Consider the following 22162-nt stretch of genomic DNA (forward strand, 5'->3'; position numbering starts at 1 on the left):
CTTTTTCATTAAAGTTATGTTCTAATAATCCCTTGAATTTTGTTTTTTTAACTTTGCCTTTGCAGTAATTTAATCACACTTGCACATACCAGTTACCATATTGAGTGAGTCAAATCAGAGAAATATTTGGGATTATTTTCTTTTTACTTCCATTTCTCATTCTTGGGAACAGAATGTCTGATCCTTTTATTGTACAACTTAGGGGATTCACTCACAGATTTGACTTATTTTTAGGATTATTTTGATATTGTGAAGAATCCTATGGACCTTTCTACCATCAAACGGAAGCTGGATACAGGGCAGTACCAAGAACCCTGGCAGTATGTGGATGATGTCTGGCTTATGTTCAACAATGCTTGGCTATATAATCGAAAGACATCCCGGGTGTATAAATTTTGCAGTAAACTTGCAGAAGTCTTTGAGCAAGAAATTGACCCTGTTATGCAGTCTCTCGGATATTGCTGTGGACGAAAGGTATATATTTCTGGGAAACAAACTTTTCTGGTTAATCTGGCCAAAGTGGTGTTACGCTAAGATTCTGACTATACACATGTGCTCAGAAGCTCTAGGGTATAGTGTAGTTTGACATGATGCCATGGTCAAAGTGAGAGGTACTCACTGGCAGGCCTTTCTCACTGCCCTGTGCCCATTGTATCTGTGTGAAATATGTGAAACCAAAGATATTCCAATTTTGTCATATTAAGTTCAAAAGTGTCTTGAAGTAGCTATGAACATTGTTAGAATTTTACCTTGTGTTCTAGTTAGTAACTTAACAACTCCGTGTGACTTCATAGCATGCTAGAATACTTGAGGGTGGTAATAGAATATATGTTTAGTATTTTCTCCTTGTTTTTGCAGTATGAGTTTTCCCCACAGACTTTGTGCTGTTATGGGAAGCAGCTGTGCACAATTCCTCGCGATGCAGCCTACTACAGCTATCAGAATAGGTAAGCACCATGCAGGTCCCTGTATTCCAGAGCAAAGGAAGGTGTTAAGACAAGGATTGTGCATTTGATCATAGCCTGGACATGTTATTTATGTCCCGAATTCCTATTAAAGGTACCAAAATTTCTGTACCTCTTGGTTGGTCAGGTAGCTCCTTGGTCTCCTGATTTTAAAACATAACATATGCTGACCGTGGTAGCACAGACTTTTAATCCTATCACTTGAAGGCAGAGGTGGGCAGGTCTCTCAGTTTGAGGCCAACCTGGTCTACAAGGTGAGTTCCAGGACAGCCAGAGTTATGTAGAGAGACCCTGTCTCAAAAAAAAAAAAGTAGCAGCATGTTTTTATAATAAAAAATCATATTACCCTGAGTTGAGTTGTAGCTCAATAGTAATTACCTGAAATATGACACTGTAGCCAAGAGACCAAAGTTGAGACTAACCTTTGAAAAGCCTGAATGACTTTTAAGATTCTATTCAGAAAATAGAAACTTGCATTTTATTCTACAGCAAATGCATAATACACAAATAACTTTTATAGTTTGAGACTTGTTTTGAAAATTAAATTCCTAAATGCTTACTTGCTTTTTTGCTAAGATGAAGTAAAAATTAAATTCCCTTTTGTCAGTTGTGTTATGAGACCTTGAAACTATGACTTACACTAAAGTCAGTGTAAGTGAGCCAGCAGCAAGAGCCTCTGTGTGACCAACAAGCTTTGCACTTGTTCTCTGTCTTAGGCCTGAGGGTTTTCATCAGGGTTTGGTGCTTGAAATAGTTAGACATTTTCTTATTTGGGCCATAATAAAGTCAAAGCAGGGCTGTTGACTTGTTCAGGGGTACATTTACATAGGCCTGACAAATTTGGAATTTTGAAATTTTTTTCTTAAGTATTTTTTTTTTAGTTATACTTATAATTTTAAAAGAAAATATAACTATCTTCATAAGAGCTCCTATACAAATGCTATTTTTTTTCCATAAGAAGAACTTGATGGCTGACAAGATGGCATTTGTTGTCAGCTTGATGACCAGAGTTTGATCTCTGGGTCTACATGATAAAAGAAGACTACTGGCTCCCTCAAGTTGCCATCTGATCTCCACACGCATGTATGTGCACACAAATAAATACATTTTTAAAAAAAATCAAAAAGGAAGCCTCCTGAGCCTTGTGCGATCAGTCTACTGTTCTTTACCCTGGCTTAGGGTCATCTCTTAGTAGAAGTGCAGCCTGAACAACCTGTCTTGCTAAAAACAACATCATAGTTTAATTTCTATCTAAACACTCCCATTCTCTTAAATAGAAGGGATTTGTGATGGCGGGGGTTGTCAAGGTGTTTGGTTTTGTGATCTGTGATACTGTTTGCTGCTGTTAGTGCTATCGATAGAATCCAGGACAATGATTATGCTCTGTCTGTTACCCTCAACCTTTCAGTAGAAATATTGTAAGACAAAATTGAAAGGATAGACCCTCATAGTGGGATCCTCTCAGAGTGACCATGTATTATGCAGGAGTTGTCCCCTCCATTTATTCTTTTAGCCCTTTCACTCTTAGCACATCTCATTTTGTATGAAACTTAACCTTGCCTTAGGTACAGACCCAATAGTATCTTCCCTAACAGGCTCTTGTCCTGACTTAAATGGAATAATGCATAGAAATGTACTTTGAATACCATTGTGATCTATATAAAGTTGTAAGTTTGTTTATTTGGCTGGTTGGTTTTGGTTTGGTTTGGTTTGGTTTTTGGTTGGTTGGTTTTTTTTGCGTTGTTGTTGTTGTTTGTTGTTGTTGTTGTTGTTGAGACAGGGTCTCACTGTAGCGCAACTGGCCTCAAACTTGATCTGCTTGCCACAGCACCTGACTTCTAGAGTTACAAGATTGTATGGATTAATATTAATTATGCCTTAAAAAAAATACTGTGCCTGATACACAATTTTGGTCAGGTAGGAAAACATGATACTGCCCACTGTCTCTTAAGTGTTTGGACCTTTGCATTGTTCCTGGGTGCTTAGGGACTCTGCTTGTGATCACTCACACAGATCTGGGCCCATCCACTGAGAGTAATTAAAGATAACTTAAACTGGTAGGTCAGGAAAGTTTAGTGATAGAGGACAAACACCAGGTCTACTCTGGAAGTCCTGAAATGCCCAATTTTATTTTTGTGTAAAACTCCACTAAACAAAAGTGATTTTTCTTGAATTAAAATCAAAGTATAGGAGTTGTATCCTATGTCTGATAAATTCAGAAGCTTTGTACCCTCTGTTCTTAGAAAAGCATATGAATTGATTATTAATACCCTGTAATCCTAAGAAAGCAGTCGCCAAATTCAACAATAAACATTTGATTGTTTATCTTTTGTTTTTAAATTGACTATGAACACTATTGTGTTTCAATATATAGTTGTTCTCCCTTAAATCAGTAAAACATTCTACAGGCCATTTAAACAAGTGAAATTTTTAATGTTTATGTTAGTGTGTGCTTACATTTTCACTTGTTTCTACACGTTTAAAATTTGAATGTAACTCACTTTTAGGAAAGTGTTACAGCTTTTCCAATAATTATCTGAAGATAATGTAGAATTTATCTATTGATATCTCAGTTTGTAAATGCTGATAGAGTACTTAAAACAATCTGCATTTGAAAAGATCATGCATTAAACAGCTAAATCATATAGTTACATGTACTAACTTAGCAACCCAGATTTGCACTATCATCAGATTACATGAAGTATTTCTCCTTCACAGTTCCATATTCATCACACTACTTCCTTCACACAAGACAAAATGTTATCCAGGCTGTTAAGGGTGAAGAAGTGAACTTCTGAACCTTTATTTTTAGGGAGAATAAATGTAGAGTTTGTCATAGTAAGATCGTCTACATCACGTCTGTTATCGAGGACTTGACTTGTTTCATCAGTGTCTTCATCTCAGTGAAGGTTGATGAAGTGAGGTTATGGGCCCTGTCCTCTCACCTTTTTAATGAACAGCTTGATTGTCTGTAATTTTCACTGCCAGTGCATTAGTCCCCGCCACTAGAAACATATGTCCTGCATGTTGTGAGGCTTTAATACTGACTGAAAATGCTGAGTTTTTCGAAGTTCTTAAAGTCACTGAGACTCACTTGTGATTGTGGTGGTTTTATTTAAAATTGTATAGCAGTTCTTGCTGGCCCCCAGTTGTGTATGTTCTTGTCTTGAGGGTATGTCTGCTTGTGCCATGCCCTGCTGTATGTGGAAGATTGTTTTTTTAAGTCTCTATAAGAATTATTGACAAAATAGTGAAAGGCAAGGGCATTACTATGGTTCATTCAAAACTGTTTGTAGTCAATTTTTATTCTTGTCCTGGCAAGAAACTATTATTAGTCTAGTCATCATCTACAGTGAATTTGCCCTGTTTATCAACAGAATGTGAAAAATTGGATAAACTGGAAATGTTACGAATGCTTTGAATGAAGTTTGATGCTTTAAATTGGTTGTATGTGTCATTTAGTGAAATCTGTGGACAAAATGCTCAATGTTCTAATGAAGATGAAAACTGGGACTTGTGGGGGCCTTTCCTTATGCCTCATGTCTCATTCTGTAGCTGTGTGAGTGAATGAATGAGCATGGGAGTGAGTGATGAGTGAGCAAGTGAGTGAGAGCATAGTTACTACCTCTTCCTCTGCACTGGGGTTCAGCCCGTGTCCCAAGTCTCATCAGTGTCCCTAATACTAATCCTTCTTGGTATCTTGTAGATGTAGTTTTGAGCACTAAACCGCATTTTATTGTACTGCTGCTGCTAGCTTATGCTCATCTATTTGCCTGTGTAATTTATCTCCATTCAGCTTGTTTATTTTATAGTATTTTTGTGTGCTCATCTTGTTTTATGCAGAATCCGCCTTTTTGTTAACTTCTCATTCGTGTCCTTTCCAAACATTTAATAGTCTTTATTTTAATTGTTGTCACTTAACAGCATGAGCCCAGGCTCTCTATTATTATCACACAAGAAATTGGGATGATGAATAATTTTTCAAATGCAGATTGTGCTACTTAAAGATTAACTCTCTAAATTTGCTTAACTTGGGTTGATACCAAGTCAGAACAGTCATTCACCTTGTATCTCATGAATGATTGGTCCCAGTACCAAAATTCAAATCACAGCTTAGAAGTGAACCAAAGCTTCAAAAATTGTTTGTGGGTTTGCATATATTGTATTGTTTATACAATATATCACAACTTTTCTCTGAATATTCTTATTAATAAATGGCTGGAAAGTCTTTGACCCTGACTGCATTTCCGTTAAGTGTTTGTCTAGAATATGGATTTGGTTTCATTTGTATTATAACACAATTATTATTAACAGTGATTAACTTGAGAAAATAACGAATAAACAGCAACAACAAAAAATGTTTCTGGGTGCTCAGCATTGTCACACATTGGAAGATCTGGCTTAACACTGGAAATAAAAACCTCTGATGCTATCAAGCATAAAATTTCCATTTTGAAAATGAAGCTATTCCAGTTTAACTTGCTTTTTAAAGGCTTTTTTCTTATACTGTTGTTCAAAGTAAAATTTTCTATTTTAAATCCTGGCTCAATATTTGATTTTATAACAAAATTCAGATTTCTAAATTTAGGCTCCATGCAATCCTAGTATTAACTCCTTGAAAGCATTTGCATCTTGGAGCCGGACCAAACCTGTCGTTGTTAGTGATGATGGCCTATGATGCGTGCAATGAGACCGAATGCTAATCAATGCTTTGCCTTGGCTTTCTGCTTTGTGTTGTCTGGTGTTTGCGTCTTACCTCTGTGTCTGTGCTATTTGTTCCCTTCCCTGTTCTCTAATTCTGCCCTTCCCCACCTACCCCCCTGTTCCTTTCATTGTCCTCACTGACCCATCAATCAACCAACAACGCCCCCCCTTCGTCGTGGTGCTCTGCCCTGCTCTGATTGGTGGCTTCGTTGCTTGGGTGGCTGTATGTTGTGATGGACCAGTTCACCCAAGTATGGCCTTCTTGCTGACAGGTATCATTTCTGTGAGAAGTGTTTCACAGAGATCCAGGGCGAGAATGTGACCCTGGGTGACGACCCTTCCCAACCTCAGACGTAAGTACAATCTTGCCATACTTCCTTGAGTTCATCACTAAAGAAGAATCCAGAATGTGCCATTTTGAGTTTTGTGCAATTTGTGTTTTTTCTTCACATATTAACTATACCCACATTTAATGGAAACATGGTTGCACGGACATAGATATTTATACTTAAAGATATAGGTGTCACCCAAATAGCAACACTAGTTCTCCATGTTATTCCATTCCAGACAGGAATCATTCAATTCTTGACCTTGTACATTTCACTAACAAATAGCTTTCTTCGTGGTGGTGGTGGGTAAATTTTCAATTGAAAATTCTAACTTCATTTACACCTAAGAAGCCAGATAGCCTTATCCACAGAAAATGAGCTTTGTGTACATATCAACACCAACAGAACCGCCCTTTAAAAAAAAACAAGCTGGATTTTACATTATGAACTATCCATGAGACTTTGGGAAGGAGTGAAAGCTTAAGGTTATGACTTACAGAGATGAGTTTGGGGAGCCTGGAAAGGTGGCTCAGAGTTTAAGAACACTGTCTGCTCTTCCAGAATGCCTGGGTTCAATTCCCAGCACCTACGTGGAAGTTTACAACTATCTGTAACTCCAGTTCCAGGGCATCAACACCCTCACACAGACATACATGCAGACAATATACTAGTGCACATAAAAATAAATAAAATAATTTTTCTATAAATTTAACAACAAAAATCTTTACCTTTTCAACCTTTATCTTTTAAGTGACTGAGCTTCTAAAGGTTAGATTCCAATCCTCTATCCACATTCCAATATAACATAAAAATATCAATCATTTCTTGCTGGTGGTCTGACTCTTGCTCCCCAGCTGGGTCCAGCATGCCTGTTAATTTATTCCTGCATATCCCTGCTTGTCTTCTGATGAAGTTCCTTTTGAGTGGCAGCATAACCAGACCACAGCAGGAGAAATGAAAATCACAATAGGTACTTAGTTCATTTATATTTGTAAAATGCCCAAAGGCGTGCTGACCTGCACATCTTCCCTAGCCTGTTTCCCTTTCTGCACACCGAGTCCCTCAGTCTTCCATGCTTCTGGCCCCAGAGTTACTACGTCTCACAGGCAGGAAAGTCGTGCTCCAGAAATGATTTTATTACCCTTGTCATCTTAACTCTTTGATCTAATTGAAGTTAATCATTGACTTGTAGGGCACAGGGATAGAAGAAGCTAATCAATAAATGCTAAGGTTCAGTTAGATATCAGCAAATGTGGGTTGCTCTTTCACAGTATGGTGACTGTCAATAACAATTATATACTGTACTTTACAAAAAGCTAGAAGGAAGGATTTTGAAAGTTTTTTTTGTACCCCCCTCCAAAAGGTAAGTGTTGGAGGTGGTTAGTATGGTTAGCCTAGTTTAAGCATTATGCAGTGTGCGCAAGGATCAGATATGTGGTATACCATTAATATGTGCAGCTTTTTAAAGTTTTTGTATGTCACTTAGATTAAAAACAAAAGATACAGAAAGGGACCAGTGAAATGGATCGATAGGTACAGGCACTTTCATTGCAAACCTGGCAACCCACATGAAGGTGGAAGGAGAGAAACAACTTGATAGAGTTGTGCTCTGGTCTCCACAGGAGCACTGTGACATATGTTTCCACACATGCTCTCTCACACACACAATATGTAAGTGCTTTTTTTTCTTTTCTTTAAAGAAACCGTAACAAAAAGTTATATAATTCTATGTGTTAGAAGTAATTCACATATGCATGGATTGAAACCCAAATACTCCAGCCTTCCACAGTGGGAATCCTTGGTGGATTCTCACCTTTCATTGAGGATGTGTTGGCATTCAGCTCTGATCTTAAACAATGTCCAGTTCAGTAGCTATTCACCATATGAACTTGACTGAAAATAAACATATTTAAATCTCAACACAATTTTGCCATCATAATCTGAATTAAGTCTTATAAAGGCAAACATATTTATTTATAGTAGTTTGGGACAATATTTTAAGAAAAAAATTGGTAGAGAAGTATATGTGAGTCGATTATTTTTTTTTTCTTTTAAATAAGGACGATTTCCAAGGATCAGTTTGAAAAGAAGAAAAATGATACCTTAGATCCTGAACCGTGAGTATATATACATACATATATATGTGTAACTTTCTTTTCCTCCCTTCCTTCCTTTCTTTTCTTTGTTCGTTTGTTTTTGAAACAGGTTCTCTCTGTGTAGACCTGGCTGTCCTAAACTCACAGACACCTGCCTACCTCTGCCTCCCAAGTGCTGGTGTTAAAGGTGTATGTCACTATACATGGCTCTTTTTTCTTAGATTTTTAGATGGGGGAATTTATTTCTTGTGATTAGATTATAGGAGAATAATAAAAGTGTTTCTTATGGGAAGTTATCTAAACTCAAAATAAAGGTCTTTGTAACACATTCTCCAGTTACTGGATGTTAATAGTGATAAAATTATATGGGTAAAGGGCTGGAAAGGCGGCTCAGTAGTTAAGAGCACTGCTTTTCCAGAGGTCCCAAGTTCAGTTCTCAGCAACCATGAGGTTGCTCATAGCATGTATAGTGGGTCTGATGCCCTCTTTAGCATAAAAGCACACTTGTAGATAGAATACTCATGTCCATAAACATGTGGATGAGCCTGGCAGTGGTGGTGCCCCACAGAGGGAGTTCTAAAACAGCCAGGGCCACACTGAGAAACCCTGCCTTGAAAAGCCAAGGGAAGGAAGGAAGGAAGGAAGGAAGGAAGGAAGGAAGGAAGGAAGGAAGGAAGGAAGGAAGGAAGGAAGGAAGGAAGGAGGGAGGGAAGACACATGACTGTGGTATTTCGGTGCCATTGGAACTTCTCTAAAGTTTGGTCATGGCATCTTTAAGGACTGTTAAGTATGATTCTACGAAGAATACAGGCAGTTGCTTGAAGTGCTGATATTTTCCCAGAGAGAGTCTAAAATGAAAACATCTTAAAAACCACTTTTTAAAAAAATCTGTTCTGTCAAATATAGTGTGGTTCTTAACACTGCCCTTGTTCTTGAGAATGCTTCAATTTCAAAGTTGGCTTTTAAAGCTTAGGACGGGTCTCTCAGTTTTGCTTTGATCTCTTGGCCCCAAATATCCTAGTTTCAGAGAGGTAAACTGCTATAATGGAAGATACTGACTTCCCTCCCAGGTAACATTTGGAGATCCAGCTTTTCTTTGGGAAAGTTACTTCTTCTGTCCTATCTGATACCTAGGGACAGGATTACATTAAATAATGAATGCTGGTACATATGTCCGTCTGTCCATCCATCCGTCTGTCCCCCCTCCTCTGTTTTATTTATATGTATCAGAGTTTGCCTAAATGTATCTATATACAGGACATGTGTGCCTGATAACCCAGAGGCCAGAATAGGTTAGATCTTCCTAAACTAGAGTTATAAATGACTGAATTGCCATGTTTGTTGGGAGGTGTACTCAGGTCCAGTGTTCTTCATTACTGAGCCATCTCTCCAGCTCCCTTCTGTGGGTTTTAAGGGATTTTTTTTTGCAGCAGCAGATGAGTGCAGGCAGTAGGAGGCACGGTGTGCATGGTTCCATAGGTGAGAGCTTTTAGCATGAGCACAACAGCATTACCATTGGGGTGGGCTTCTTAGAGTTGGTGAATCTTATCAAAAAGCATGTGTTGGAGAGAGGGACATAACATTTTGAGCATAAAGGAAGGAAAGAACACAAGATACTCAAAACACATCATGGGAATGATTGGCCAGTCAGGCCAGAGAGTAAAGGTCCACTCCCATGTGATGTAGTAGCAGGGACATTTAATAAATTTAACCTGTTTGACATTTATACCATTCAATCTATACTGGGTAAGTTTGTTTGTTTTTTGGGGGTTTTTTGTTTTGTTTTGTTTTGTTTTTGGAGGGTTTCTCTGTGTAACAGCTCTGGCTGTCCTGGAACTCACTCTATAGACCAGTCTGGCCTCAAACTCACAGAGATCTGATGCCTCTGCCTCCAAAATGCTGGGAATGAAGGTGGGTACCACCACTACCCGGCTGGGTAAGTTTTGAAGAGCAACTTTGAGTCTAGTGTAGAAAGTGAACCTCTGCAGCAGGGTGTGATGGTACTCCCCTAAATTCCCAATAGTTGAGAAGCTGGGGCACGATAACTAACTCAAGGCCAGCTGGGCTATTTAGTGAGATCATATTCATAAAGAAAACAGAGAGACCGAGACCCTTGAGTGGAGAACATGAGTCATATGATTTCAGTCTTTAGTATCTCTAGGAACTCCTGCGAGATTTAGGTAGAACCTAGGCAGGAAGTCAGGGCTCAACTAAAGTAGGACTGTTGGAGGTAAAAGAGGGGCCATACTGTGAGGTGGAAAGCTTCATAGTAAGGGGAATGGATCACAGGCACATACTTGATATTTCCTTTCCTGGCAATGGAGGGAAAAACTGAACAAGTTCTCTTTAGAGAGATTGTGGGAATTACACTGTTTTGACCTTTCATTTCAGCAGAGGCCAACCAAGCACACTTCAGAGATTGTAGGTACAGATATTATGGGATGAACATTGGAAGAATGCAGTGCAGGCCATAAATGACCAGGTAGAGTGTGGGGAGGGAACCTCCACCATGGCTATTAATTAGTAGCCCAAACCAAGTCATACTCCCCATTTCACAATGTTACACGTGTGTCCTCTCTAAAGAGAACAGCAGCAGGTAGGCTGATTAGGACATACCCTGGCTGAATGTTTATATAGCAGGTGTGGCAGCAGGATGATGGGACAAGAAGCAGCCAGTCATTATCAAGGGCTTGGCTCTCCCAGGAAACTGGGATGCTTTTTGGTGCCTTCAATTTTCCTGGAATGTGGATTTTGGTAGCAGTGACACAGTAAACTAAAAAGCTAAAGGTTTGACCACTGGATATCTTGGTATTGAGAATTCCTATTCCAGTAGTCTCTTGGTAATAAAATGCATTTGTAAGTGGCTATAGCTGAACTGAGCAGTGTGGAAGTAGTTCTAGGAGACTGAGTGTATATTCAGGGAAGCCTGTCCACTTTCTGTTACCATTGATGCCTTGGACTAACTGTCACTAACTTGGAGCAGGTGTTTCCTGTTCCTTGGGACTGTAAGGCTGCTTTCATCTAGCTACTTTGCTTTTTGTAGCCTTGGGAGGGTAGGGTGAGGAAAATCAGAAAATTAGGAGCGAGTATTTATAAAACTGAAACTACTATTCTGTTTCCTGAGCCCATTTAAGTACACGAAAATTACATAAAGAATGGGTCCTGAAAGTGCACAGTAACATTAGAATTACTGGACTATGGAATTTACCTTTATCATGGTAATTTTTTTCTTTTTACTTTTTTGTTGTTGTTTTGGTGTTTTTCTTTTCTTTCTCTCTCTCTCTCTCTCTCTTTTTTTTTTTTTTTTTTTTTTGAGAAAAGGTTTCTCTGTGTAAAACCCAGAATGCAAGAATGGCTGCCTTGGAATTCACTTTGTAGACCAGGCTGGCCTCAAACTCAGAGATCTGCCTGGCTCTGCCTCCCCAGTGCTAGGATTAAAGGCATGCACCACCACCACTCAGCTTATCATAGTAATTTTTTTTAAAGTTTCATAGGCTAGTAAGATTGCTCAGTGGTAAAGGCACTTGCTGAGGAAACAAGCCAATATGATTTTATTCCCAAGAATCCAAATAAAGGTAGAAGGAGAGAAGTGACTCCACAAAGCTGTCTTCTTACCTCTGTACATACACCTGCATTTGTGCATATATGCCCTACACACACACACACACACACACAGAGAGAGAGAGAGAGAGAGAGAGAGAGAGAGAGAGAGAGAGAGAGAGAGAGAGAGAGAGAGACATTGTGTTTGCAAAAGGAAATGGGGAGAAAAGAAAATGGCACAGTGTACAAAAAAGGAGAGAAAATCCAGAAATGGCAGTGCAGGCTTCTAATTTTAGCACTCAGCAGACCAAAGAAGGATCATGGATCATGTGTTCAAGGCCAGGCTGGACTGCATGGCCAGACCTCATTTACTCAAAAGGGGGGACAAAAGCAGGAGTAGAGTCCTGTGTCTTGGATAAGAAAATTAACATAGGTAAGCATGTAAAACACTTCTGAATTAGTCAGCACATGCTTGGATATCAGAGCTCTTAAAAAACAGCTCAGACAACAGTGTGTGCCCATATACTCAAGCTCCCGCCAAAAACTGTTGATGTGTGACTTTGGGTGTATAATTGTGCTTTCTTATCTCCCAGTTTTGTTGACTGCAAAGAGTGTGGCCGGAAGATGCATCAGATTTGCGTTCTACACTATGACATCATTTGGCCTTCAGGGTGAGTGATAAGCTGTGATCTCTGGGAAGGGGGAGCTGTGCACAAGTCATGGGGGGGTGGCTGTGGTGCTGAGTCTTGTTCCTTGTCAGCAAAATTCAGCAATTAAGGGAGGTGGCAGTTGGTTCTAAATTTAAATCTTCTGTTTGTGTGCTTTACAAATTGTAGAATCAAAGCCGTCTGTCTCCTCACAATGATGTGATTTAAACTTCCAACATAGTATTCCAGTGCTCCAATTCACTGGTTTGGCAACATTCAGTGTTGATTATAATCTGATCACACCCATTATTTGTTGTACAGTTTTGTGTGTGACAACTGCTTGAAGAAAACTGGCAGACCTCGGAAAGAAAACAAATTCAGTGCTAAGAGTAAGTTTGTTGAAGATTTCTGTGTCCTGGATTGTGTACTTGCAACTGCTGTAGTTTCTCTTCTCTCTCTCTCTCTCTCTCTCTCTCTCTCTCTCTCTCTCTCTCTCTCTCTCTCTCTCTCTCTCTCTCTCTCTCTTATTTTTTTGTTGTTGTTGTTGTTACCTGTCACTGTAATGTTTTAGAGCTCAGTGGTTTTCATGCGTAAGTCCTTTTTTTATGCTTTTTTCTTTGGAGTAACTCAGTTTGATCCTTTTATGATCTGATCATGTTTTCTGTAACAGTTTAGAAAGCTTAGAAAGTAAATTTGAGAAGAAAAAGCTTTAGGTGGGCAATTATAGAGGCAGAGGTAGGTGGATCTCTTGTGAGTTCAAGGCCAACCTAAGTCTACAGAGGGAGTTTCAAGACAGCTAAGGGCTACACAGAGAAACCCTGTCTCAAAAAACCCAAAAAGAAAAATAGGGAAAAAAAAGAAAAAAGGAAAAGTAAATTTCAGAACTGAGACCATTTTTTAGCAGATACCTCTCTAGTAGCTCAGAACCACGAGCCCTGTGCAGAAAAGGTGCCGTCACAGGCTTTCGGGGCTGTCTCCTGGGGGCAAGGCTGGCAAGTCCCACAGTGCATGGGAGATTGGTGGTCTTATGAAACCCTTTGTGCCTATAGCTGTGCTTTTTAGAACAGTTACTTAGCCCTGAAGATTGCTGGGCACAGAGCTCAGCCCGACCAAGCTTATGAAGTGTGATGCCACTGAAGTGTAAAACAGATCTCAAATCCACACCTTACTTTTAATTTTACAAATCTGTGGATATTTTTTCTTTTGCTATTGGATTTTGTTTTCTTTTTAAACCACCCTTTTAGACAGATCTTAATATACTTTCAAAGCACCACTCTTGGTGTATTTATTACAGAAAATGAAATTTACATGAATTATAAATTCTCTAGATACCTCTGGAGACATTAGTAAGGAATCTTCTAGGACTTTAAGTAGATTTACTTCTAAAATATTAATTTATATTTAAATTTGTGTGTATATGTTTGTTCCTGCTTGTTTGTATGTACATCAAGTGTGTATAGTGTCCATGAAAGCCAGGAGAGGTTGTTAGATTTCCTAGACATAAGCAAAGCAAAAAACCAAAGCTAGAGATTTCCTAGACCTAGAGTTTGAGGTGGCTGTGGGGTACCTGATAATGATGCTGGGATTGAACACAGGTTCTTTGCTAGAATAGGTGCTCTTAACCACTGGACCATCTTTCTGGTCCCCTAGATTTATTTTTATAAGCAATTTTCATGAATGTAGAAAATATTTAAAAGTCAATGAAGGCCGGGTGTTGGTGGTGTTCTGTGAGTTCTAAGCCAGCCTGGTCTACAGCATGAGTTCCAGCACAGGCTCCAAAGCAGTACAGAGAAACCCTGTCTTGAAAAACAAAAAACAAAAAACAAAACAAAAAAAAAAAACAAAAACAAAAAAAACAAAAAACAAAAAAAAAGAAAGAAAGAAAACAAAAACAAAAAAAAGTCAATGAAGAAGAAAACTTATCTAAAATTTTATCATCTTAAGCTGGTTATGGTGGCTCATGCCTATAATGCCAGCCTCGGCTACATAGTGAGAGATACCCTGCCTTTTTACAAAAGGAAGCAGGAGAGTCCATCATCTGATACAGGGGACGGAGGTAGAGTGTCTCTACTTAGTATATGTTGAATCCTGGGTTCAGTTCCCCAGCACCATACTTCCAAAACCCATTCATTATTATAATCAATGAATCTTTTATAACTTTCATGTGCTAGTCCTCTTTCCCTGGAAAGCAATTCTCTATACTGATGTTTATTCCTGGTAGCTTTGGTCACAGTGGTCACATGGCCTCATCACCAAGATGAGGTTGCCTGAGGCTAATGTCTTGCCTGCTCTGCCTCCTAGGTGAGCACTGTACTCAGAAGGCAGCAAGCATTCCTTGACTGATGCTTGATGACTTGGTCCTTGGGTGTTCTAAGCTCCGTTAACAGTTTCAGTCCACCAGCAACTGAGCTAAGTGGAAGGAAACTTAGTCATTGATTGGGCCAAGGGTGTACCATGTTCCTTGTTGCTATTACCTCAAGTATTAGGTACACTTGAGGAAGTGTAGTACAGGAGCAGTAAGTAGTCTGCCTGTTGGCACCATTGAGATAGCCATAGCCCTCCACACAGGAGACTTCTGCTCAGCATAGCTCCAGGGCGCAAGGGTCGTCCCACAGGCTGCCACTCAGCTAGCCAAGACTGAGGTAAAGGACAAGATTCTTGTCCTTGGTCCTGTCAGATTCAGGCCATCTTTTTGTCTCTCCTGTCCCTTACTGTTAGAAATGGGCAAAAACATGTGAACAGATAAATAGCCGACAAGAAGCAAAGTGCCTAAGGCCCCATATCTGCTTTCCTTCATAAGACACTCATGTCACAGGATGGAGCTCTTCTGTACTTAAGAGAGCATTCATTAGTCCTTGAAAATAGCAAAGTGAGGGCACTGGAGAAATGACTCCATGGTTAAGAGCACTGGCTGCTCTTCCCAAGGACTAGGGTTCAATTTCCAGCACCCACATTGCAGCTCACAGCCGTCTAACTCCCAAGATCTGACACCCTCACACAGACATACATGCAGGCGTTTTACCAAAGCACATAAAATAAAAATAAATTTTTTTAAAAAAGAAGAAAAATAGCAGAGTGAAGCAGTAGCCTAACTCCGTTCATTCTGAACTTTTTAGGGCTTCAGACCACACGATTGGGAAACCACTTGGAAGACCGTGTGAATAAGTTTTTGCGGCGCCAGAATCACCCTGAGGCTGGGGAGGTTTTTGTCAGAGTGGTGGCCAGCTCAGACAAGACGGTGGAGGTCAAGCCAGGGATGAAGTCAAGGTTTGTGTTTTTTCTTCTGCCCTAAACTGTGGAGTAGTCCCACTCCTGTCTCTGTAGGGCTTCAAGTGTAATGTCCTTAATGCTGAGGCTTGTGGTAACTAGCACGAGACCTTCTTTTCTGAATTCCAATTTATTATCAGAGATGGCTTTCTTGCCTAAGAAACAGGATCAGGAAGAGCTACAGCAGCTGCGCGGTGGATGGCGCACACCTTTAATCCCAGTACTCAGGAGGCAGAGGCAGGCGGATCTCTGTGAGTTCGAGACCAGCCTGGTCTACAAAGTTCCAGGATAGTCTCCAAACCTACAAAGAAACTCTGTCTAAAAAAAAAAACAAGAACTACTACATCATAGCCCTGCAAATGTTCTGGCTATTGTTGCCCTGCATCTTCTACACAGAACAGGCTTTGGTTTTTGTTTCAGGTTTGTGGATTCTGGAGAAATGTCAGAATCTTTCCCGTATCGAACCAAAGCACTCTTTGCTTTCGAGGAGATTGATGGAGTCGATGTTTGCTTTTTTGGGATGCATGTGCAAGAGTATGGCTCTGATTGCCCCCCGCCAAATACAAGGTAGTCTTCCTTCTTACTTCCAAATGTGTCTTTTAGTCCCATGTTGGATAGTAACAGATTGAGGCTCAGGTGTATTAGAGCTGTGTGCTTCAGTACTAGATGAAAATAGTCACAGTTTCCTGACTAAACCAATTAGTTTTGTTTTCCTATAAACTGTCAGGAAACAAAGGGTCTTGGTAGTAGTGTGACATGCTTGTGTATGGCCCTAGTTTTGTTTTGGCTCATCAAGATGGTCACTGGGAAGCCAAGGTAGCAACAGCTGGATGCCCTTGTTCAAACCAAGCATCTCCAGTTAATTTGTTTAGTCTGGATTTTGAGTGAGAGGGGAAAAGAAGTGGCTTCTCCCAAATTGCTCCCCTGGGTAAAGTTTCCATTTCTTTTGTTGGACAGTAGAAAATTATTTCTGTTACTTTAGTTAGTTTTCAGCTGGAACTGTGATAAGGGTTTTTCACATCTTATTAGATGGCCTGTGTGACTGCTGTCAAAACCTATTTCTGGGGGCTTTTGGATGTTAGTGTTTGCTTTCAAGCTTGAGGCATACCCTGAATTAAAAAGACAAATGACACCCCACCCACCCACCCCTGCAGGCGTGTGTACATATCTTATCTGGACAGTATTCATTTCTTCCGGCCCCGCTGCCTCCGGACAGCTGTTTACCATGAGATCCTCATTGGATATCTAGAGTATGTGAAGAAATTGGGGTGAGTCTCAATTATTCAGAATCAATAAAAACGTTTTGTCTATTTTGTGAAATAGTAAGTTTTTCTCTCTTAGTTTTATGTGTTTTTACTCTAATATATTGAGATGGGTTCAGAAGTCTGCTGAGCCTCCCACATGTCTGACCCCAAAGAGCAGTATCTACCTTTGTGTTAGCTTGCTTTTCATTCTCTTTCACTTCATTGAGGCAAAATCTACATAACATGTTTTTGCCTATTTCAGGTTTTGGAGTCAGTTATTTTTAACATTATTGACTGGTGTAACCATTCCCATAAGTCAGTCTCTGCACACTCTCACTCCTTCACCAGAGCCCTGTGCCCCCGCTACTACTCCCTGTCCTGCTTCAGCCCTCAGACAGCCACTAATCTACTTTCTGTATACATTTGTCTTTTCTGGTCTTTCATTGGGATTCACTGAACATACACTTTGCGTCTTTTTTCTCTTATACTATGTGTTTATATACCATACCTGTCACATTGCTTTCTGAAACCTAAAAAAAAAAAAAATTTGCTGAAGTGTCTTGAACAGAGAGAATAAGATTACTTGACATGAATCCTCTATAGAGAATTACTTGCCTGAGCTGCCTTTCCAGTGAACAGGAGGAAGCAGGCAAGAAGCTAGTGCTTCACATCTCTATAATGTTCCCTGGAAGGCTCAGCTCCATGCGTGTACTAGAATAAAGTGCTCAATGCCGAATCTTGGGTTAAATTTGTAAATGATGAAGGTAATGTTTATACACACGTGTGTTGGAGCCCACATGTTTTCTAAGACCTACACAAGCAGGATTATATTCATTTCTTTCATTTTCATCTTCCCTCATTTTAATTTGTGTCCTTGCTTTAGTTCCTATTCTTAAGCTGCAGTTGCCTCACAAGTAGATCAGAGTAATTGACACTTCTGTCTGGCTTGTTTCATATATGTCTTATAGGTATGTGACAGGACACATCTGGGCCTGTCCCCCAAGTGAAGGAGATGACTACATCTTTCATTGCCACCCACCTGATCAGAAAATCCCCAAACCCAAAAGACTACAGGAGTGGTACAAGAAGATGCTGGACAAGGCATTTGCAGAGAGGATCATTAATGACTATAAGGTACTACTGTTGAAGGAAGGCGTTTGCTTTGTTGCAGCTGGCTAACATGTTTTGTGTATTTCCTCTGGCACTCATGTGCTTTATGACTATGATCAATTACAAGACATAGAAACCAGAGCCTCAAGCATCTGATGAAACTACAGAAACAACTTTTCAGTTGGTCAGAGCATTTGGCCTTTCAGTCAGTTGATGTCTGGTTTGTGTGTGAGATCCCCAGTAGTGTACAGGACTTCACCTCACCTCTGTTCTGCTTTCTCCTAGGACATCTTCAAACAAGCAAATGAAGACAGGCTCACGAGTGCCAAGGAGTTGCCCTATTTTGAGGGAGATTTCTGGCCTAATGTGTTGGAAGAAAGCATTAAGGAGCTAGAACAAGAAGAAGAAGAGAGGAAAAAAGAAGAGAGTACTGCAGCTAGTGAAACCCCTGAGGTACTGCCCCCACTAGAGCTGTGCCACCAGAATGGCAGGCTGGAAACTACATTTCTGTTGGGTTCTTTCTGTGGATGTTCTCATATGCATGTAGGGCATCACCATCAACAGCAGTAAGTGGGTATGGGGTCTCTATACAAGAGATACTCCTATGGGGTACCATGGTTAGACATAGAGAGTGGAGGGAAGGTGGTGCTCTGTTGGAGCCAGGACACTACATGGAGATGGATGAAAGTTACTTCCCAGATAAACTGAAGTTCCAAGCCTTGGACTGCATATTGTGGCAACTACTCATTTTGCGGTTTGTTTTTTTGTTTGTTTTTTGTTATTGTTGTTTTGGTTTGGTTTGGTTTGGTTTTTTGTTTTTTGGGGGGTTTTTTTTTGGCTCTCAACCTGTTCACTGTTTATTACCCCTGTGTACCAGGAGTGCAGAGTAAACTAAACAAGACCATGTCCCTTCCCTAAGAGGTATTTTATACTAGGAGAAACAGGAAGTGCCTGGAGAGCTGCATCGTGTGTTTTCAGGTGATGGGGCAACTCTGAGAAGAAAGGATTTTAAGGTATAGAAGACAGCAGGAGGACTGAGGGTAGCTTTGGAAACTGACATAGGAGCTGGAATCCCACTTGAGTTACAGGGGATGGAGTCTTCCACGACGAGGAAGAAATATTTTATATTGAAGGTCACAAGGCATTGTGTTATTGCCAGGTAGAGCTGACAGTGGCTTATATTGGTTATAGTTATAGGTTCTCTAGATGTGTGCAGTGACTTCTGTGGAGAGTGTTTGTGGCATGTGTATAGCTGGAACTCACTTTGATGAGAGAGAAGCAAAGAGTGGCTTGTGTTGCTCCAAAGGAAGTGGCCGAGATTGGGCCCCATTGGGTTTGGAGGTGCTGGCAGCATGTAGCAACACCTGAAGCCTCGCATCAGCATGCATGCTCAGGGCACATATGATTCGTTGAATGGTTACAATGTGCCAAGCACTGTGCATGTTGAGCTATGTCTTCAAAAGGACAGCTTTAACAGAGAAAGCACATACCAGGGTCAAACAAGAGTTTGTGTCCTGGCGGTTCCCAAAAACTCCCAAATTGTCCCTATTGTCTGACTTTCTCTCACTGGAGCCTCTACAAATTGGTCTGTCCTTTGACCCTCTCAGTAACCTGGCTAGTTTTTACTATGGTTTGATTTCTTACCCTACTGCAAAACAGTTCCCAAGGAAACTGGAGAAGAGAGGCCATATTCAAAATGGCTGACTCAGAGTACATTGCAGTGGAGACCAAGTGACCAGGAGGCCACTGGCCATGCCAGGCCCCAGAGTAAAGGTAGCCTGACTCAGAACCATTTGTCTGAGCTTGTAAAGGACAGCAGTGATGGCATCATTTGAGGAAGTGGATTGTGGGTCCATCTGTGGGAGTCACTGGTGCACAGCACAGCAGTACTACAGGATAAAGAAGTTCTCTTGGTCAGATCAAATGAGTGGGTTTTTTTTGTTTGTTTCTTTTGTATTTTTGTTTTTGTTTGTTTGTTTGTTTGTTTGTTTGTTTGTTTGTTTTTTTTGTTTGTTTGTTTGTTTTTTTTGGTCTTTGGAGATAGGGTTTCTCTGTGGCTTTGGAGCCCGTCCTGGAACTAGCTCTTGTAGACCAGACTGGTCTCAAACTCACAGAGATCCACCTGCTTCCCGAGTGCTGAGATTAAAGGCATGCGCCACCAACACCCGGCTCTAATTACCTTTTTTTATGTTGTTTTCTAAGTGGTTAATACTCTAAGTTATTTTCATATATTAGGCTCATTGGAGCACTTGAATTGGGGAGTGTATCCCTGTTAGACCTCAGCAAAGTAGTAACAACGGGTTGCAAGGAAAGCTTAGATATGTTCTACCTAGTGCAAGTGTTGAGTGGGACCTGAAAAGTCAGCTGAGTGTGCATGCTTCTCTTGGTGCTGCCCACCATTTGAAACTTCCCCCAGTCTTTTGAAAATTCATACAGATGAGCAGGCCTACCCAAGACAAAGAAGCAGGTGCTGAGCATACAGGATGGAACAACATGGCACTCCTGTCTAGGGAATTATGAGGAGTGGTAAGAAAACTTCCTCTTAGAATCTAAGCTTAGATTCTGAATAACAGGACATACAAGGTGCCAGTCTAGTGGCAGCATGCAGCCCAGGTACATATGGGGTCTCTACAGCCAGGAAATGGATGTTGTTGTGACAGTTTTGCATGTCATTACAGGGCAGTCAAGGTGACAGCAAGAATGCCAAGAAAAAGAACAATAAAAAAACCAACAAAAACAAAAGCAGCATTAGCCGAGCCAACAAGAAGAAGCCCAGCATGCCCAATGTGTCCAACGACCTGTCCCAGAAGCTGTATGCCACCATGGAGAAACATAAGGAGGTAGTGGCATAGTCTTATGGGAGGTTCTGGGAATACTCAGAACCGAGAGGAACAGCAGGCACCAGGCCTCCTGTGCAAATCTTTGGTAGAAGCAAATCTTTGGTAGAAATCTTTTATAGAAGGTGGAACAGTAGTTTGTTAATATATTGTGTGGCTTGTCATCAGTTATGTTCCATCCCAGGAAACCGGGGCCTCAAGCAGGCCCTGCGTGTGGTTAGCCTCCTATTACATAGGAATATGTGGCCCAGCCCTTGGCACAGTCTGCCTCTCTGTGGGGTTAATGCGGCTCCTCCTTTCAGGTCTTCTTTGTGATTCATCTGCATGCTGGGCCTGTTATCAGCACTCAGCCCCCCATCGTGGACCCTGACCCCCTGCTCAGCTGTGACCTCATGGATGGGCGTGATGCCTTCCTCACCCTGGCTAGAGACAAGCACTGGGAGTTCTCTTCCTTACGCCGCTCCAAATGGTCCACTCTGTGCATGCTGGTGGAACTGCACACACAGGGCCAGGACCGCTTTGTCTATACCTGCAATGAGTGCAAACACCATGTAGAGACACGCTGGCACTGCACTGTGTGTGAGGTAAGTCCCATCACCTCCCTCCTGGCCTTCCCCCATAGGTAGTATTCTAGCATTGTCCTCTGCAGCATTGGGTGCAGGTGTTAACATCTGTGCACAACATTGTACTGTGTCTCTCACCATGGGGAACCAGGCATGAGTGACACCCTTGTTGTCCTCTTACCTGTGCTCTTGTCTGCTACAGCTACAGTCCATGTACTGAGGCATCCTGACTGTAGAAAGACACTCCGAGACACTTTGGTTCTACAGGGATCCTGGTGTATTTATCTCTTCCTAGCCTTGCTAAGGGATTAGGGACACATTTTGCCCTGTTTGCAGGTTGGCACCTTTGATGAGGTCCAGTGGCATGATCAGCATGTGATCAGAAGACTTGATGGTCGAGTATGCCACTGGCAGGCTCACTGTCTCCTGCCCCATGGGTAGCTTGTCTTCAGCCATGCAGAGCTTGTCCTGGGCAAAACAAAGGCTGCCTAGCCCTTCCTTCTTTCTTACCTTTAAATTCTTATTTTCCTCTAGCTTTCTCCAGGCTTCTCTGTCTTCTTTCTATTTCACAAAGTGTAGGATTTTGTGTTTTCTTTCTAGATTTATGTGTGGATGTGGGTGGTATGTGTGTAGGGAAACTATTTTTGTGTGTACATACAGAGGCCAGAGGAGAGTTGTTCTGTAACTCTTTACTTCATAACCTTAGAAAACATCTGTCACTGAACCTTAGCTAGACTGGTGACCCACAAGCCCCAGCAGTCCTCTTACCTCTTTCCTGCCTGGTGCTGCGATACAAGCACTGGATTTTTGTGTGAATGCTGAGGATCCAAATTCGGGTCCTCATGTTTGACCATCCAATC

The 22162-nt window shown here is 40.9% G+C and overlaps 1 protein-coding gene across 1 annotated transcript in view; it reads left to right on the forward strand.

Annotated features, from left to right (window-relative positions):
• The window catches only part of LOC100770451 (histone lysine acetyltransferase CREBBP), a 127546-nt gene that overhangs the window by 100191 nt on the left and 5193 nt on the right, over positions 1 to 22162 (forward strand). Inside the window, exons 18-30 of the mRNA XM_027424024.2 lie at positions 235 to 474; positions 859 to 947; positions 5942 to 6022; positions 8059 to 8115; positions 12228 to 12305; positions 12603 to 12670; positions 15398 to 15548; positions 15969 to 16115; positions 16703 to 16816; positions 17761 to 17926; positions 18188 to 18355; positions 20581 to 20742; positions 21042 to 21323. Of these exons, the coding sequence (XP_027279825.1) occupies positions 235 to 474; positions 859 to 947; positions 5942 to 6022; positions 8059 to 8115; positions 12228 to 12305; positions 12603 to 12670; positions 15398 to 15548; positions 15969 to 16115; positions 16703 to 16816; positions 17761 to 17926; positions 18188 to 18355; positions 20581 to 20742; positions 21042 to 21323 (1803 nt within the window). The remainder of the gene's footprint in view (positions 1 to 234; positions 475 to 858; positions 948 to 5941; positions 6023 to 8058; positions 8116 to 12227; positions 12306 to 12602; positions 12671 to 15397; positions 15549 to 15968; positions 16116 to 16702; positions 16817 to 17760; positions 17927 to 18187; positions 18356 to 20580; positions 20743 to 21041; positions 21324 to 22162) is intronic.

The sequence above is a fragment of the Cricetulus griseus genome, chromosome 7 (assembly GCF_003668045.3).
Source record: "Cricetulus griseus strain 17A/GY chromosome 7, alternate assembly CriGri-PICRH-1.0, whole genome shotgun sequence".
In the NCBI taxonomy this organism is placed as follows: domain Eukaryota; kingdom Metazoa; phylum Chordata; class Mammalia; order Rodentia; family Cricetidae; genus Cricetulus; species Cricetulus griseus.